The sequence below is a fragment of the Poeciliopsis prolifica genome, unplaced genomic scaffold, assembly GCF_027474105.1.
Source record: "Poeciliopsis prolifica strain line A6 unplaced genomic scaffold, Auburn_PproV2 SCAFFOLD005, whole genome shotgun sequence".
Taxonomy (NCBI): domain Eukaryota; kingdom Metazoa; phylum Chordata; class Actinopteri; order Cyprinodontiformes; family Poeciliidae; genus Poeciliopsis; species Poeciliopsis prolifica.
In genome coordinates, this window is record NW_026562380.1 from 11,490,587 (window position 1) to 11,510,478 (window position 19,892).

Here is a 19,892-nt window from a genome sequence, read left to right on the forward strand (position 1 = left end):
TTTCTATTTTAAGAAAAGCTCTTTTTGAGAATACCTGAAATATTTTAAAGTAAAATAGTTTTCCTAATTCTATTGTATTTCCCTGTCTGAAAACCTTCCTTACGGGAGTACAAGACTGCCTGTCTAAAAACCCTCCTCAGAAATTTATGTAAGTTCATAGAGTCACCAGTTGTTTTAGTTTGGATCTTTATCTAAGTTTCTCTTAACATAAAGTGTACTCCCAATATTCATAATATATTTTATATGCATAAAGGTTAGCCTGTGTATGATTGTGCTAATTTAAAATTATATTTTAACACCTAGGGTTAGGGTGAGACATGCCACGTTGATGACCCGGCTATTTATGTGCAGGAGTGAGTAGAGGTGTGAATGAGCACATGTGAAAAATTAGATGTGTCACATGGGTGTGTAATGTTTACGGGATGTTAAAAACTTGCAACACCACAAGTTCTTTATCAGGACATTTGCCTTGCAACCAAGTGAAGAACAAGTGTTGCCAAAATAGTAAATAGCACTCACTGGAAGCTCAATGTTAATTAAAATCATCACATTAAAATCACAAAGCAACTACACCCAATGACTTTTCAAATTTTTCTGAATAATGGCATGTGTGACCAAAACGTTTTTCCATCTATTAGTCCTCGCTTTAGGCTGTCTGAATCTTATCTGGTATCTGAGCTCAAATTCACCATGAAGCCGGTGATGAGGGGAATGAAAAATGTCCTTTGCCTTTTGTGTGTCTCTCTTTAAAAGTATTGGTGTTACATTAAGTAATTTGGTATAAATAGTTTTCCAGGACACCTTTGCTATTATTGGAGCTCAGAGGCATTTGTATGTATAATTTTGAATGTGTGAATGTCAGAAAATCCAGAACAATTTTATGCGCGTGCACACAGTTCTTGTTCTGCAAAAATCTTATTGTGCTGCATGTTGCACAATCATTTCATTCTCGAACAAGAGTTGTTTAAATAAAAGTTTTAAAAGGCTAAATGTATGTTAATCTCTATCTGTGTATGTAAACTGTAGCTAAGTAAAAGTGCATCTGAAAATTAGCTTTTATGCTGAGCTGGATAAAATTCTTTTAGGACTTTTTTTCAATTTCTTCCCTCGTTGCTGAAAGAGGAACAATAGGGACCTATTTATTAATATGCTGTTTCTCTGAATGGAAACTGTGTCCCAGAGATCACTGCTTCTCTGTTCTAAATTAAAAAATATCTATTAATATCTTAATCCAAAATAGCTTTGGTGTTGGGATATAACAATATTTACATTTGTATTTGAATTACATCCTCATTTCACTTCTCATTGTTTCCTTCTTGATACTAACACCTGCTCATAAACACTTTGACACAAAAAGAACAGCAGACAAAGCAGACTGTTTAAAACTGTTATTCTTATTTTTGTCATATGTCAAAAAGTGATTCCTTCTAGTGACACATTAAGTGAATGTTTTGCAATGTCAATAAATGTTACATATTTTCATCTTGTTAATGACAAAAAGTTAGCTATATTTGGCTTTCAGGTGAAATTTCAGGATAACCATAAAAGTGAATTTAATGTGACTTTCTCTAGGCTTTTAGATACACATGTCCAACTGTTCAGGGACAGACGTCACTGTCTTGCATAGACCAGGGAGTAAACATGCTGGACTAGGGACCAGTGGGCCTGAGTTCTGTTCTCTGATGAACGACAATTCACTTTGAGCAGAAATGATGGCCGCCAACAGCGTTGCAGATGTTAATCAGAGCGCTATGCATGAGCCGCTTTTGTCACCAGATAAGTTTATGGTGGTGTTACAGTGTGTCCTGTCAATACAGGGCTGCCCTGAATTTTCTGAATTGTTATAAATGTCATCATATGGGGTTCCATGCCAAGTACAAACTGCATACAATCAATTACTGCAGAAACAGTTTTTATTTTTTTTGTTTAATTCTATTTATCATGAGGGTGTTGTCACAATGTGTTGTGTTATTTCGAGAGTTCCTCTTTTAACATGATTTAGGTTATCTCAAAAATTTCCCAGAATTGCACTTTGAAAACAACATTTTGTAATTGAATCCAGCAGTGGATCTTGCATGAATGCAGTCCTGGGAGAGCCCTGTCTTCTGTAACCTATTCGTAACATATAACAAAACTTACACATACATTCCCCAGATTGACTTTATTCTCTTACAATAAAAATAAAAAATAAAAAAGCAAAAGTTTTTTATTAAAATCAAACTTATTGGCCAGATTAAGAACTAAACAATGTTGAGCTACACAGTTTGAGCGTTGTGATTTACATATACATATATATATATAAAAAAATTCATAGATGACCCAACTATTTTTAATATATTTGGGATTTTAAGTAAATAATTATCAAATGTGGTCCAAAAATAATAGAAAAACAAAACAAACAAACAAAAAAAACAACAACATTGACATAGCCCTTTGGTTCAGTTAGGTATAGTGGAGGGTTGTAACAGCAATGCATCTCATCATGGCCTAATCTACAGTTCTGTATTACTACCTCTCAGAATAAACATTTTAGTAAAGGGATTCAGTCTTGATTATTCCAGATTGATATAGATAATAACTTAGCAACAGCTCATGCAAATCATCCTACTAAATGATTATAGATGATAACAATGGTATTTACAAATTTAACTTCTTGTGTAAATGTAAATTCAAATATTGACAATATCTTCATATTTTTCACATTTTTGAGGTGTTGTTATAAACCCATTCTATCCTCAACAAGACCATACTTAGAAGCAACAAAAGATGTCTAGCATGATAAAAAGCTAAACTTGCTATTCACCCCTTGAGTATAAAGATACTCAAGGGGTGTAAACTCAATGTAAAAAAAAAAAAGAGAAAAGAAAAGGTCAGAGGCTTTTCTAAGTCAATGAGTCATTGTTTCACACTTGTGGAGACAGACAATATTAGGTAGCGCTTAGTCGCAGGAAGAAGAAACAAAATGTCTTTGAGAGATTTAAACATTTTGCTTGTGATGAATAATTGTGCTGTATGTAACGTCCTCATCTTTCCCTTCACTCTGTAAATAAAAAATAATGGTCAGAGGGAAATCCTAAAACGTGAGACGTATTTTCAAACATTCATGAAGCGTAAACTAGCCGGACTTCAAAAACAGAAACAAGGCTTTTTTTTTTTTTTTTTTGTGTTAAAAGTTATTTTGGTCTTTTTTTGTTTTTTTAGACTGTCATTTTTTTCAGGTGAATATACAAATGACAGTTTAACAGTATTCTATCATTGCACACATATAAGCTATGATAAACGATAACAAAGAGCAAAGAATCATGTAGCTGATCAAGTTTTTCGAAACAAAATGCTGTGTTTACACATCCGCTGTTTGAATAATTACCCTTCTCACACTTTGTTTCTTGACGGGAACAACAGAGCTGTAGGTCACATCGGCATCACTTGCAGCCTGTGTTTCAAACAGAAATAACACAATTTTAATTTATTTCAACACTGACAAGTTTATTACAACAAACTGTAAAGATTCAAATACTTATTAGTATCAGCTTACCTGGGCTGCCTTGTTTTTCTTGAAAGAGACTTCTGAATATGTTAAATTCTCTTCATTCTGTAAATAGAAAAATTAAAATATTATTAGACAAGATCAGCTTTACTTTAAAGAACTTAAAAGGTGCATGAGTTTTCAGTGTAAGCAGACAGCGCAAAGCATTTCTGTTCATGACAAATTAACCACAGAAATCAATGGCTTTGATAAAAAATGGATATAATAAATCATTAATGATGATGCTTTATTTATACATTCGACTTACTTTTGAGGCTGCTGAATCCTTAACTCTGACACGTTCTGTGAAACATTTAATTGTTAATTATTCCTTTTTTCACACACTTAAATGATCTGAATTCATTAATTATAAACCAAGTGGCAGCAGATGTCTGGTCAGACTTACTGGTTCTTCTCAGTAAAAACAGGATTGATAAGGCAGCAATAACAATGAAGATCAGCACACTCAGAGGGATGGCGAGGCTCATCAGAGCTTGCAAAAGACTGAAACACACATTATTATTCTAATTCCGAATCAGTAGATAATGATAATGTCTTAAACTAAGACAATTTTGAAAGGACAGTTTTTGAGCAAGGACCTAATAATCACTGTGCTCAAACATTGAAGTGTACTGACCTGTCATCTTCAGGAGCTGTTGTACTTGTAGCTGTAATATTAGTTGTTGTCGCTATAATAATTGTTGCAGTTGCAGTAGTTGTTGCAACTACAGTACAAACGAGAATATCATGTCATGAATATTTCATATCAGTAACATGAAAATTATTAACCTGGGTCTCAGTCGGGACGTTACTTTAATGGATTTAAGTAGTAATGCTGGCACATCATCAATGAAAAAAAGAAAAAAAAAGAAAAATTATATTATCAACAGCAAATAGTGAATTTACATTCTATTTTTTTTTATGGTAGTGAAACAATGAATTATCGTTTATGAACAATAATTAACCCCAATTGAATATATGTAAGCATATATGTAAGAATATATGTAACTGTCAGTCACTGATAGTAAATATATAAAGACACCAACACCTACGACTTCTGATAAAAAAAAAAATAATAAAATTACATCAACAGCTAAAGAACAGCTGTTAGAGTAGGCGAAACAGTATTCTTTTTAATTTATTTATTTTTCATTTTAAGAGGTTAGTGTAACATAACCAGAATATACAAGGTAAAGGTTAATGGCTGCCATCAGTCGTTGGTATGATTAAACATGAGAACATAGGAAGCTGAAAATTAGCAGACACAAATATTTCCCTGATATATTCACCAATCTCTATTTAATTGCAGTCTGTAAATCACTTACCAGTGGGTTTGACAGTCACAGTCAGGTGAACTGGCATCTGAAAATCTCCTTTATCACAGTAATACCAACCACTGTTCTCTTGCTTCAGTCCACTCATAGTTACACTGATTACATTGCCTATGTCCTTCTTGATGGTTACTGTTGTTCCATCTATTATTCCAGTTGGCTCTGTCACACATCTTTTGCCCAGCTTACACCACTTTATTCCTCTAGAGGTAGAGGAGTTAAAGTTTATGTTTATTTTGTCGCCAATAAATCCAGTCACATTCTGGTCTGCCACCCAGAGGATGGGTGTACCTTGATGGGAAATAGATAATAATAAACATCATTTGACAGCTGAATCTTTGAAAAGTTTAACTAATATATGAAGTTTAACTAAAAACAAAGCAAATTTTGTTATTAGTCAAATCAGGGAAAATTATGAACCTTTTGGTTTTCCTTTAGATCTTTATTTTATTCTTGTTTACAAGTGTTTGAAATGTGCGTTCAGAAACACAGCTTACCTTTGTTAATTGACAGCTGAAAGCGTTGCCCATCATCACCTCCGTTATTGATCTCCACATTGCACCAGTAATAAGTGTCAGCTGTTAACTGTTTTATGGTAACAGTGAAAATTCTTTGAATTTTGTCATCAGAGATTGAATACATTCCTGTTTCCCGTGGTGAGTTTGTTCTAACTTCATATGAGCAGGAATTCCAATAATATCCTTTGCATAGATATTTCACATGATTTATGTATTTTAAATCATAAGAACAGGGGATCCTGACTGAAGCTCCCACTTTCACTGAGACCTTAGTGATTGTGTTCACACTTTTACTTCCTGGGGAGAAAAAGACACTGTGAAATATGCTTTGCATGTTATATCACTCATATTTATGAAACATGAAAAAAAAAAAAAAACTAGCTGCTGAAGGCCAAAATATTTTTGGTAGAGCTTTCAGACTAAAGGTACAATTTTCACCAATAATTTGCTGTTAATGCTTTTAGACTCTGCAGAAACTAAACAATTTCAAGTTTGCGGAATATGTTTCAGTGAAGGAGTAGTCATTTGACATGTGAATTTAGATATCTCCATATCAGCAAAAGGAAAAAAAAAACTATCAATACAATCACAACTTTGGGTCACAGAGATAATAAATAATAATAAATGTAATAAGGATACTGTGAAGCCACTGACCTGTTATCAGAGGTAGAAAAAGAAGAAAGCTCAGAGAAACTGCCATGCCGATGCACGAACACCTGCAGCAACTGGTTCAGTAATACTGACTCACTACTTCCTTGTTTTTGATGTTTGATTACAATGTCATTTACATAATTATTATGGATATTTAAACTACCCTCAGTTTATGCTCTTGTTTAGTTTGTCAGCAGGACACAATGTGCCTATTTTTTAGCATTTTCTTTTCCCTCTATTATTTCTTTTTTATCACACAACATATTTTACAACAGACAATTACAACAGCGTTGGAATTTTAGTTGAGGTGTCAAAAGACTTAATGAAGCCTTTTCCTGTTACAAATCTGATATTGCATTTTTAAACTCGTGTGAAGGGTTGAGACATGGGCGGTTCAAATTTCGGTCAACTTACTGTTATTCTAATGGGTTGTAAAAATGTAAATGTAGATTTCAGTTTGATGAAGGATAAAAGTAAAGAATGTTTGAAGCTACACGTTTGATTTGTTTTGCCTGTAAACTTGCAATTTTGCAAAGTAGAAGTCAATGTTTAATGACAAATACACTAGGCTGATGATTGATATATTTAATAAGTGTCTTCCTGTTGTAGCCCATTGAAATAGCAAAGAAAGACAGACTTAATGAAAAAGCCTGGTCACTTTATTAGCTGTACCTGTTCTGGTTCTTTATGCACAAATAGAAAGTCATCCAGGCACATGGTACATGGTAGGAGCTGAATCTGGTATTCAGATGCAATAAAGATGAGTCACCTTAGTCAAAATTCAGCATCGTAAGTGGCAACAAATGTGACTCATTTGCCATGGGTGTTTTTTTTTTTTTTAAGGTCTTGGTCTGACTAGAAATTGTTAACCTGTTGCGATTTTTCTCAACACCATCAATTTTACAGAGAATGGCCAGAAAAAAAGAAAATATCTGGTGAGAAATGTGTGTGTGAATGCTTTCTAAATGTCAGAGGTAAATGAATAGATCAGTTCAATATTGTATACGAACAACAGAAACTCAAATGGTCATTACGCCTTTTTAAAATCTCATTTTGATGAACATGGCAGCACTGACAAGAGAATTTATAATGTGCAGAGGTGATCGTTTGTGGTTGTGCGACTTTTTCTCACAGGGTGATGAATGACATATTCTGTTGGTTTTATTGCCATGTTTTTTCTCAATACGATACACAAAGACACACAAGATAGTGACATAATAGACAGGAGAAAGTATAAATTTTACACAATTTCTGGATTATCCGGTGCTGTTAAAAGTATTTGGCACTTTATAGATTTCTTCTACTTTTTTGTTTTTTTTCTTTTTGTCTCACATGTAAACTGGCTAACTTAGACAAAGATAGCCAGACTAATGGCAAAAAATAGTTTTCAAATTTTAAGAAAGTTACTGAGAGAAAAAGGCTAACCAATCCAACCTGGTCCTCTGTGAAAAAATTATTCCTCCTCGTGACATCATGAATGACTGTTAAGTCACATTTTTCAAAGCAATTCAAAGCTGAATTAAATGTCACTAATTTCACTAAGATATTGTTATTTGAAACAACACAATAATTGTCTGAGGATAAGCTAAATGAGCAACATTTGAAATGCTGATCTAAAAATGTCTAAAACAAAGCCATTGATATTTATTAGTCTGGAAAGGGTTGCAAAACTATTTCTACAGCTTCGGGACTCCTGTTGAACCACCATCTTTTTTTTTTGTTCATAAGTTCAAAGCATGATAAGGCATTAAAAATGCTTCCAATTGTAAGAAAAAAAATCTAAAACAGCAACAACTCATACAAAAATATTTCTACTGAATGTTTTTATTTTCCTTTAAGTTTATTCAGTAGGTTTTACAAACCTAACAATTTGATTCAAAACTAATTCCAAATAATTCCATCATCACAATTTATGTTATTCACTGAACTTTACACAAACAGTACATCAAAGTTATATTAGAATAGAAAAGCAGCAACAATAAAAAATAATCATGCACATATTTCACATAATTTCCCTTTGTTTTTCAGGTTGCAAGTCTTTAGCGGCAGGTTTGATGATGAAAACATTCAGAAAAAGTACATGAGTAAAACAATAATTTTACACTCAAAATATCCCAATGCACAAAGATATAATTTCACAAACTTCATCTTATGAGAAATAAAGAGAAAAAAGCAGAACATCCTAAATGTCACAGTCGTTATGATAAACGACTGTGCTGTATGTGACATCTTCCTCATTTGCTTCACTCTGTTAAAAGAGAAGTAAGCATGGTGGTCAGCTATGGAAAACAGATTAAGTTTCCGGAATGTAAGAAGTGTTTAGAATAACAAATAAATGATCATTTCTAATTTTAGATGTATCTTTAATATTTGGTTTTACACACTATCTCAGTTTGTGCATGCAGTAAGGAATGACTGACAATCATTTTGTGTGAAATAATGTGACAATTTGATGAAATTGACTTTTTTTCACATTTTGTTTCTTAGAAACAACCAAGCATCCCATCAGAGAAACCAATCCATGTTGAAAAAAACAAACAAACAAAAAAACAGGTAGGAGTACTGGACATTAAGCTAAACACTACAGGTGCATTTTATTCAGTTGCATTCTCGCAAAAACAAGTTGGGTTAAAACAAAAATATAGAGTTTTATTATGGTACATTTACCTGTGGTGTGCTTTCTAATTTGAAACGAACAGCAGTGAAAACTATTTCCCATTCATTCTGGAAAACAAAACAAAACTAAATAACAGAGAAGTGAATATAAGAGAAATAATGAAGATGAACAATTTGAGGCTGTAACATTTAATAAATTATCAAATAAATATCTTTTCCCAATCTAAAAGTTTATAACACTTGTGCTACTTACTGATTTGGGGTTAGTTAAATCCTCTTTGGTGTTCTCTAATTAGGAGAGAAAAAATTAGTAATTTATGTACTGTGAAAACATTCAAATACACTAAATAAAACAATGAATAACAGGAACACAATAAGGTGCCAAACTGAGTGCAAGAAGAGAACAAGACTTACTGCATCTTTGTATAAACCACATGAGCAAGGCCACCAGAACAATCAAGCTCAGCATAGCCAAAGTGATGTGGATACTTTGATCAACAGAAGATCTAAAACACATGTTTTAAACAGAAAGTGTACAATATGATACTTTTTCCACAGTTATGGTATGCATCTATGATATAAAGTAGAGAAAATGGCACACTTTTAACAATAAGTAAAAGCGTTTATCTTTCACTTGTTGTAAATATATAGTATATATTTTAGAATACCGCTGATTTGGGATTTCTCCAAGTCCTGGATCAGTGGATCCTGTAGCAGCAGAGTTTCCTGTGACCTTAATTGTTTCTGTTGTTGTTCGTAAACCTACAATTTAAAACAAAGATTCAATTGGTTGAGTCATGCAGTCTTCCATTCCTAGCTCTGTTTACCCTTCAAACAATTTTTACGAATGTGCTCATCATAGTGTGTGTTTTGTCCTCGGTATTGATCAGCGGTTAAGATGAAAAATTACTGATCAAGAGATGCATCTTAGTACAGTTTATTTTCCAGCACAGACAACATGCTACTTGTAAAATAATATTTGACACCACTATTTCTGCGGCACTGTAGAAGTGAGAATAGAGATCAGCATATATACAATCATTTAGTAAAGACAGAAACTATCCCATAGATAATGATAGAGGTGATGTTGAACCTTTTTATACTGATCAGGTAGAGTTGTGTCTGCTATATAAAGTCATGAAAACAGGATGTACTTTCGCTCCAGTCATGCTAGAAGGCGATGAAAACCTATATGCTGGGCCTCAGAAAGAATTTGGTTATCTGAAACAATAAATTTAGCCATCCTTTTTTGCTTGTCTATTTGCATCATCATCAACGTTTCTTGAGAAGTGACCCCCTACCTTTAGATTTCCTCAACTTGCATTGCTTCACCTTACTTCCTTTTAAAGTTTGTTGGGTAAGCATACTGCAACAAACGTTCTAGGTTTGCAATTAGTGAGTGAAACACTTTTCTTTTTCCACTTTAAAATAGTTCTAAACTACAGAAACTTGAACTGTCCAGTCAAGATATTTTGCACCAACTGCCTTACCGGGAGATAAGCCATGTCATGGGATAGTACTTTTTTAAAAATCAGATAGTATTTGTGTGAGTTACAGAGAAAACTCATCATGCCACCACATTTAAATGTCTCAGCAGATGGTGTAGCTCACAATGCTGGATAAACAAAGAAAAGAAAGCAAGCTGAAACATCTCTGCTGTTGTGTAATGTACAGTTGGGGAAATAATTGTTTAAGTGTATATGTGCATTCATTTACAAAATATCAGTCAGAATGATAGTTTTCTTTTCATGAAAGAAAACTTTTCTATAAATACAGAAAAAAATTATTACATTCCTAGCTCTTAATAAAATTAAATAATTACTTATTTAATCCATGTCATTTAATTAAATAAGTATCAGACACCTTTCAAATAATTCTGGTCCCACAAATTAGTTAAATGAGGGTCTTTGTGACATATGGATAACAGACTGCTAGCCAACCATTGGGTCACAGAGACTCTTAACTCATTGGGTGTATGCTTTACTTGTCCACAGAATCATTTCCCTTTTTTCCCCCCAACCTTTTTACCACCACTGGTCAATAACTCTTTGGCACCAATATGACCAGCTGGGTAAAAATAGCCCATAGAACACAAAACATTTGAGTGACTTGGAGGTCACTCATTTCTTTTAATGAGTGACCTTCAGGAGAGAAAAGTGTGTAGGACAATGACAAGGGGACCTCCGGTATTGTATATTTCCTCATTTGTACATGGAAAATCTATGCATCATTTACCAGTGAGTTTGACAGAGTTGGCGAAACAGTATACTTTTTAAATGTTTTTTTTTTCATTTTAAGAGCTACGTTACTGTGACATAACCAGCTCACACAAGCAACACACCAACCATCTGCCATTGTTATAATTAAACATAAGAACATAGGAAGCTGAAAATTAGCAGACACAAATATTTTGCTGATATATTCACCAATCTCTATTTAATTGCAGTCTGTAAATCACTTACCAGTGGGTTTGACAGTCACAGTCAGGTGAACTGGCATCTGAAAATCTCCTTTATCACAGTAATACCAACCACTGTTCTCTTGCTTCAGTCCACTCATAGTTACACTGATTACATTGCCTATGTCCTTCTTGATGGTTACTGTTGTTCCATCTATTATTCCAGTTGGCTCTGTCACACATGTTTTGTCCAGCTTACACCACTTTATTCCTCCAGAAGTAGAGGAGTTAAAGTTTATGTTTATTTTGTCGCCAATAAATCCAGTCACATTCTGGTCTGCCACCCAGAGGATGGGTGTACCTTGATGGGAAATAAATAATAATAAACATCATTTGACAGCTGAATCTTTGAAAAGTTATTTGGTTTGACTAATAACAAAGCAAATTTTATTAGCCAAATCAGGGAAAATTATGAACCTTTTGGTTTTCCTTTAGATCTTTATTTTATTCTTGTTTACAAGTGTTTGAAATGTGTGTTCAGAAACGTAGCTTACTTTTGTTAATTGACAGATGAAAACGTTGCCCATCATCACCTCCCTTATTGATCTCCACATTGCACCAGTAATAAGTGTCAGCTGTTAACTGTTTTATGGTAACAGTGAAAATTCTTTGAATTTTGTCATCAGAGATTGAATACATTCCTGTTTCCCGTGGTGAGTTTGTTCTAACTTCATATGAGCAGGAATTCCAATGATATCCTTTGCATAGATATTTCACATGATTTATGTATTTTGAATCATAAGAACAGGGGATCCTGACTGAAGCTCCCACTTTCACTGAGACCTTAGTGATTGTGTTCACACTTTTACTTCCTGGGGAGAAAAAGACACTGTGAAATATGCTTTGCATGTTATATCACTCATATTTATGAAACATGAAAAAAAAAAACAATTGCTTAAGGCAAAAATATTTTTGGTGGCGCATTCAGACTGAAGCTATAGTTTTTTGTTTATGCTTTTCGACTCTGCAGAAAAAAAGACTATTAAAAGACCAATAGGAACATGTTTCTGTGAAGGAGACACGGGTGATTTTTTATAATAGTTAACTGACATGTCAATTTACAGCCATCTTTAAAATATAATAAGTAAAAGTCTACAAATGTATTCTGAATGAAAACTGAATAATAACTGAATAACTGCCTTGTACAGTTGGAAAATAATTGTTTAAGTGCATATGTGCATTCATTTACAAAATATAGTTTTCTTTTCATAAAAGAAAACTTTTTTCTATAAATACAGAAAAAAATAATAATTACATGAAAGCAAAAAATGGATTTGCTTTCATGTAAGCAAATCCACTTGCTTACATGAAATTAAATAATTATTTAATTCATGTCATTGAATTAAATAAGTATCAGACACCTTTCAAATAATTCTGGTCCCAAAAATTAGTTAAATGAGGGTCCTTGTTACATATTAATATGTCACAAGGACTTCCCAACCATCAGGTCACAGAGAGTCTTAACTCATTGGGTGTATGCATTACTTGTCCCTTTTTTTACCCCAACCTTTTCACCACCACTGGTCAAGAACTTTTTGGCACCAATATGACCAGATGGGTGAACATAGCCCAAAGAACACAAAGCATTTTTTGTGACATGGAGGTCATTTCTTAGGAAGCTGAAAATTAGCAGACACAAATATTTCGCTGATATATTCACCAATCTCTATTTAATTGCAGTCTGTAAATCACTTACCAGTGGGTTTGACAGTCACAGTCAGGTGAACTGGCATCTGAAATTCTCCTTTATCACAGTAATACCAACCACTGTTCTCTTGCTTCAGTCCACTCATAGTTACACTGATTACATTGCCTATGTCCTTCTTGATGGTTACTGTTGTTCCATCTATCATTCCAGTTGGCTTTGTCACACATGTTTTGTCCAGCTTACACCACTTTATTCCTCCAGAGGTAGAGGAGTTAAAGTTTATGTTTATTTCGTCGCCAATAAATCCAGTCACATTCTGGTCTGCCACCCAGAGGATGGGTGTACCTTGATGGGAAATAAATAATAATAAACATCATTTGACAGCCGAATCTTTTAAAAGTTATTTTAAATTTGCTTTATTAGTCAAACCAGGGAAAATTATGATCCTTTTGGTTTTCCTTTAGATCTTTATTTTATTCTCCTTTACAAGTGTTTGAAATGTGTGTTCAGAAACGCAGCTTACCTTTGTTAACTGACAGATGAAAGCGTTGCCCATCATCACCTCCTTTATCGCTCTCCACATTGCACCAGTAATAAGTGTCAGCTGTTAACTGTTTTATGGTAACAGTGAAAATTCTTTGAATTTTGTCATCAGAGATTGAATGTGTTCCTGTTTCCCGTGGTGAGTCTGTTCTAACTTCATATGAGCAGGAATTCCAATAATATCCTCTGCATAGATATTTCACATGATTTATGTATTTTGAATCATAAGAACAGGGGATCCTGACTGAAGCTCCCACCTGCACTGAGACCTTAGTGATTGTGTTCACACTTTCACTTCCTGGGGAGAAAAAGACACTGTGAAATATGCTTTGCATGTTATATCATTTATATTTATGAAACATAAAAAAAAAAGAAAAAACTAGCTGCTGAAGGCAAAAATATTTTTGGTGGCGCATTCAGACTGAAGCTATAGTTTTTTGTCTATGCTTTTCGACTCTGCAGGGGAAAAAAAAGACTATTAAAAGACCAATAGCAACATGTTTCTGTGATGGAGACACAAGTGATTTTTTATAATAGTTAACTGACACGTCAATTTATAGACATCTTTAAAATATAAAAAGTCTCCAAATGTATTCTGAATGAAAACTGAATAATTTCAGAACTTTGGATCAGAAAGATGATAAAATGTCTGCAAATAATAAGCAAAGTTTAATGTATAGGCACTGACCTTTTATCAGGGTTAAAATAAGAAAACTCAGAGAAAGAGCCATATCAATGTGAAAACAGCAGCGACATCAACTAGTTCAGTAACACTTTGTTGTTGTGTTGCTATACTCAAATAGTAGGAAATAAGCAGCATGAGACGTTGTTCAGCTTCAATTCTTTCTTTACTCTTTTCTTCTTCTCATACAGGATATCTTAGTCACATACTTATTAAGAGCTCCCCCTTCTGTCGTTCCCATGCAACAGCAGAACATAACACACTGACTTCCTACTTCCTTGTTTTTAATGTTGTTATTGTTTTTTAATCAACATTTTATTTGCATGTTAATTACCACATCTTTTATATGGCTTCTTAAGACATCCTCAGTTTATACTCTTGTTCAGCTTGTCAACAGTTAATAATCTGTGACCTTGCATCTGTTTTCTCACCTTTTTATTTTCCTCTATTTTTGGAGCACAAAAAGCTTATTATATAACAGTACATTACAACAAAGTGGGAATTTTATCTGAGGAGATTTAAAATAGGCTTTTCCTGCTACAAACATCACGTTGTATCTTAAAACTCATAAAAAGTGTTCAGACATGAGTGGTTCAAATTGAGCTCCATTTAATAACATCCTAATAAGTTCTAAAAAATGTAAAAATTTATGCCATGCAAACATGTTTAACATGCCCCCACCAAATGCTAAACAGATTACTTCAACCCGCTATGAATTATTTTTAGAATAATCTTATTTTGTTTTACCCAAACATTAAACCTGCAGTTTACACGCCAGGTGTTGATAAATAAAATTGTATATTGTCGTCAGCAGGTGGCAGTGTAGTCCAACTAAACAACAACTGGTGTAGACGTCATGATAACGTGTGATATTCTGAACTATAAAAGTTGCACCACAGAAGAACAGAAAGACTGAAGCCAAGGGTTCCTTGTGGCAAAATTCTTGCATTTTAAAACTGGTAAAGCAAAGAGTAGTTCTGGTAATTACAATGTTCCTACATTGCGGGAAGAAAAAACTATTTTATTTCGGGAATAGACGAGGCAAGAGACTCCGTCTGTATAATTGTTCTTGTCATAGAGGCGGGGAAGCCATAGTACACTGAGAGAACTAATAGTTTATTTCTTTATCTTACAGTTTTCTTCTTCTTCTTCTTCTTCTTCTTCTTCTTCTTCTTCTTCTTCTTCTTCTTCTTCTTCTTCTTCTTCTTATTCTTCTTCTTCTTCTTCTTCTTCTTCTTATTATTATTATTATTATTATTATTATTATTATTATTATTATTTACCGTATTTGTACTCCAGTTGGTCAACATGACGTCTCTGTCGCCTCTTGATGACGTTGTTACGGAACTGCAATTTTTCTGCGCGAAATACAAAGCGACACACCTTTTATTTGGGCGCCTTGTTCAGTTTCCGTTCACAAGAAGTTCCTCGTAGGTTCGGGATCTGCCCTCCGCAGTCAGCGGACTCCTGTCTTTGCTTTCAGGTGGCGAACTCTTCCCGGTTCTGGATGGACTACGGGAAGGAGAGAGTGGTGGCGCTAGTCGACATGGATTGTTTTTACGTCCAGGTGGAGCAGCGTCTGAATCCAGCTCTGAAAAACACTCCTTGCGTGGTGGCTCAGTACAAGACGTGGAAAGGAGGCGGGTGAGTTTCTGACACGGAGAAACAGTTGAGGTGATCGACGCAATTGTTTCTTTTCCAAAACGGAAGTCAACATAACATTTGTTAGCCAACTGGAGCTGTCGTGATTTACTGAGAGAACAGAGAAGTAAATTACATTGTATTAGATAAAATACTCTGTCTAGATAATCTACACTAAATAAAAACGTAGTGTCACATACTACTACATCAGCCACCTCAGCTTCATTATTTACCAATTATAGAATCCTTCTTTCCCATTATGGCATAAGGGGTTGTGTTTGGATTAGATTAGGAAGAACTTCCTTCATTTAATCTGGTCACCAACGCATGTAAAGTTTAGATCGTTGATCTACCAAAAGACAATGATGTGGATGAACTTCTGTGACATTAGTTTCAACATGTCTTACTGAGTTGCACTGATCATTGAAAACATTGTCTCTGTGTTGGAAACTTTCACTTGATGTTAAATCTCATATTTAACTCTCTACTATTGAAGGGGATCATGCAGTAAATGTGGTTCTGAGTGACATGTCACTATCTGTTAGAATCATAGCTGTGAGTTATGAGGCGAGGGCCCACGGTGTCACCAAGAACTTGCGGGTGGATGATGCAAAAAAGCTGTGCCCAGATCTCCAGGTGGCCAGAGTGCGTGAGTCTCGCGGGAAGGCAGATCTAACTCCGTAAGTGCTGTTAGTTTACTCGGCAAACGGCCACATAGTGGTGCTTGTGCTGCTAACCTCTGTTTGAAGTTACAGAGAGGCCAGTGTGGAAGTGATTGAGGTGATGTCTCGTTTCGCTGTGATTGAGAGGGCCAGCATCGATGAGGCCTACATGGACCTGACGGCAGCTGTCCAGCAGCGTTGCAAAAGCATAGCTGATCAACAGATTGACCAACGGCTTCTCAGGACTACTCACATTCAAGGCTATCCATTTCCGGATGACAAGTCCAACCAAGTTGGTGATTCAGCTTTGGATAAAGGTACACTAGTTAGAGATTACTAAGCCATTGTACTGTAACAAGTCAGCATTAAGAAGCTAATATTGAAAGCAGCAAGTCTTACATTTCTAAAAACCCCAAAAATGTTATGTCCGTTAACTTTTTAATTTTATTCTTAGAGCAGAGAAGATCCAGAGGAGTCCAGCAGTGGTTGGAGTCCCTACCTGTCCAAGCTGTGGGAGAGCGGAACTCTGCAGAGCTGCAGCTAACTGTCGGTGCGCTCATTGTTGAAGAAATGAGAGCAGCTGTAGAAAAACACACTGGCTTCCGCTGCTCAGCAGGGATATCTCACAACAAGGTGGGACAAAACTTCACATAATTCTGATGTAAGATCAGAAACTCTTATTGCTGTTCTCATATTTAACTCTGTACTGTTGAAGGCGCTGGCCAAACTGGCCTGCGGTCTGAACAAACCTAACAGACAAACTGTCCTACCTTTGGACTCTGTGACTGAACTGTTTAGCACTCTGCCAATCAGTAAAATGTGAGTTTAATTGTCACTGTCCCACAGAAATTTCACTGATGTTCCAATGCAGAAGTGCAACAGATGACTAATAGAACTATTTCCTCTTATTTGACTTTTGTGCTATGCAGTCGTAATCTTGGGGGCAAAATGGGTGCATCGATAACAGAAACTCTGGGGGTTGAGAACATGGGAGATCTCACTCGGTTCTCTCAGGCACAGCTGGGGCAGCACTTTGGAGAAAAAACAGGGTAAGGAAATACAGCGCCATAAAATGACTTCACAAAAAACAGCTTACAGAATTATTTTTTTAAATATTGTCCTTAGTTTACAATCCTCTTCTTGTATAATAATACTAACAGGAATTCAGTTCATCTTAATTTTGCACTAGAAGTACACATATAATTCTTTGACATAGCTTGATTTCCTTTGTTGCATAATGCTGTTATAAACTTGGATACACAATTTGGAAACCAATGTGGAATTTCAGCATATTTTTTGGTCGTATAAAATCATATAGATGAGTATGAACTAATTATTCCACTATGCACAGTGGAAGTGAGACAAGTTTTTTAAATGTACCAAATGCTAGAGCTTTTAAAAGAGTCCCGTTTAAATATTTTATGAAATAAAGTGTTATAATTGCATGTGTCTGAATAAACGTGTTACATCGACCATTTTCTACAATGCGTGTGTAACTGTTTTGTAAGAAATGTGGTTTTAGGATGTGGACCCTAGAAAAAGTTACTGTTGTCCCTGCAATGTCTAATAGGGATCCAAATGAACAAACATGTTTAATAAATAATATTTGTGAGATTACGACAACTTGAAATTGCCTTTATTCCTCCTCAACGACGAGAGTTACGTAATATTTCTGCTCTGCAGCCCGTGGCTGTATGACTTGTGTCGGGGGATTGAGTTTGAAGCTGTGAAACCCAGACAGCTTCCCAAATCCATTGGCTGCAGTAAGAACTTCCCTGGGAAAACGTCACTGGCCACAAAGCTGCAGGTACAGACCACGAGTTTCAAAAGCATACTTGAACTATTTCTAAATCCAATTTCTGTTTCTTTCAAGACTGAAATATTATTTGAAATGTTTTTCTCTGAAGGTCTTTATTTGTTTATGCTTTTCAAATGTATGTTCATGCTAAATCCAAACCTCTGTGCAGGTGCAGAACTGGCTTCATCAACTGGCCCTTGAGCTGGAGGAGAGGTTGACCAAAGACAAAGAAGTGGTAAGAGAAACTACCATTGTTTCTTTTTGTTTGTTTTGTATTGAGATTGTGATGTTACCCATTTCCATTCCATAACCGCCTGCTCAGTTCACATCAGTGTTTTCTCACTGTCACACAGAACGGTCGAGTGGCAAAGTTGTTGACGGTCGGAGTGCGTCAGCTCGGTGACAAGAGGCCGAGCAGCTTCTCTCGATGCTGCGCCTTGGTGCGCTACGACGCGACCAAAATAGCCAGTGACAGCTTTGCCATTATCAAGAGTCTCAACACAGCAGGAAACCAGCAAGCCGCATGGTAATTAAAGAGCAGCGGTGCTGTGAGGTATTTAAAGGGCCACTTTGAATAAATGCTCTGTGATTTAGACCTTCTGTCTCCCATGTCTCCAGGACTCCGCCTCTGACCCTGCTACACCTCTCAGCCAGCAAATTCAGCGACGCTCCGTCCACAGGGGGGATCACTGGCTTTCTGTCCCATGATCCCACTTCGACTCAGAGTTCCTTCTCTGTGACTCAGACCCCATCCAATACACAGTCAGACTTTAAAAATGTGTCTCCATGCAGTCATCCTGGAACTATACAGTCCTTCTTTCAAAAAGCATCTGGGAAACAAAAACAAGTCAGAAAGGATAAAGAGGAGGAAGATAACTGTGGAAGCTCAAAAGAAGTCTCTTCATCTGTCATTTTAGATGAACAGTTTTCCACTGATAGGCGTTCTAGAACCAAAATCATCTCGGAAAGCCCCCGCTCTGGCATCTCCTCTTTCTTTCAAAAGAAAAGCCTTGAAAGAAACTTTAGGCCGTCAGCCTTACCGATCCCCACGTCTGAATCTGAACCTGAAATCATAGATGGAGATCGCTGTGAAGATTCTGATGCCGTTGCCAAGCACGAACTTCATCAGCCACAATTTAAAGATGCAGGGACGAAACCAGAGACTGAACCAGAGGACCGCCAACCTCCAAGCATGCTTGTGGAAGACCTGATAACCTGCGAACACTGCGGTAAAGAAGTGCTGGTCTGGGAAATGCCGGAACACAACGACTTTCACTTTGCACTGGAGCTCCAGAATTCTCTGTCTTCATCTATTAATTCAGCAGCCAACACTTCCAGTCCCACCACCTCTTCATCCTCTACTGCTTCTCAAGTTGCTCTTGGAGCAGGAGGCACAACGCAGTCAACCCGGGGCAAAACAAAAACAAGAGGCCCGGCAGGCCCTGCTCCAAAAAGACAGAGATCCCAAGGAGGAAGCATGGGTACCTTGGATTCATTTTTCAAAAAGAACTGACCTGAATGTATCTGACTACAGTAAAAACAGTCATCTGTTTTTTTTATTTTAACTGTACACATGTATCAAAAAGCCACTCAGCAAATTTTTCAGTCTAAGCAATCACTCCAGAGTAAAGAAATTATTTATTCAGAACCAGGTTTTTGTTTTATTAAGCTTATTTCCTAACCTTGTAACAATTAAATGTGCTTCTAATACATCAAAGCAGTACACTGCCTTGTGTTTTCATACTGTCACATACAATAAAAGCAGGAATCTGTTTAACTTGAAGATTTCTTAAATAGTGAAAGCAATTAAAATTGAAA

The 19,892-nt window shown here is 35.7% G+C and overlaps 2 protein-coding genes across 6 annotated transcripts; one reads left to right on the forward strand and one right to left on the reverse strand.

Annotated features, from left to right (window-relative positions):
- Positions 1-1,829: 1,829 nt before the first annotated feature.
- On the reverse strand, positions 1,830-14,129 carry LOC129360017 (uncharacterized). Of its 2 annotated transcripts, XM_055030054.1 has the most exons (13): positions 13,980-14,129; positions 13,272-13,589; positions 12,797-13,093; positions 11,595-11,912; positions 11,105-11,401; positions 5,355-5,672; positions 4,852-5,148; positions 4,164-4,251; positions 3,933-4,030; positions 3,795-3,829; positions 3,536-3,592; positions 3,368-3,433; positions 1,830-3,040 (listed from the first exon to the last, which is right to left on the reverse strand). In XM_055030054.1, the coding sequence occupies exons 1-13, from the start codon at positions 14,020-14,022 to the stop codon at positions 2,978-2,980; spliced, it is 2,295 nt and encodes a 764-aa protein (XP_054886029.1). In that variant the 5' UTR covers positions 14,023-14,129; the 3' UTR covers positions 1,830-2,977. The 2 variants fall into 2 exon arrangements, with proteins under 2 accessions (XP_054886029.1, XP_054886031.1); XM_055030056.1 differs by lacking the exons at positions 11,105-11,401; positions 11,595-11,912; positions 12,797-13,093; positions 13,272-13,589; positions 13,980-14,129 and adding an exon at positions 6,030-6,213.
- A 743-nt stretch (positions 14,130-14,872) lies between these two features.
- polh (polymerase (DNA directed), eta) lies at positions 14,873-19,782 on the forward strand. 4 transcript variants are annotated; one of them, XM_055030281.1, is made up of 11 exons: positions 14,873-14,953; positions 15,457-15,617; positions 16,160-16,294; positions 16,364-16,593; positions 16,731-16,909; positions 16,992-17,095; positions 17,206-17,325; positions 17,960-18,083; positions 18,244-18,309; positions 18,428-18,600; positions 18,693-19,782. In XM_055030281.1, exons 2-11 carry the CDS (start codon positions 15,481-15,483, stop codon positions 19,585-19,587), a joined length of 2,163 nt encoding a protein of 720 aa, XP_054886256.1. In that variant the 5' UTR covers positions 14,873-14,953; positions 15,457-15,480; the 3' UTR covers positions 19,588-19,782. The 4 variants fall into 4 exon arrangements, with proteins under 4 accessions (XP_054886256.1, XP_054886257.1, XP_054886255.1 ...); XM_055030282.1 differs by having other exon boundaries at positions 14,917-14,932; XM_055030280.1 differs by lacking the exon at positions 14,873-14,953 and having other exon boundaries at positions 15,294-15,617; positions 16,370-16,593.
- The last annotated feature ends 110 nt before the right edge of the window (positions 19,783-19,892 follow it).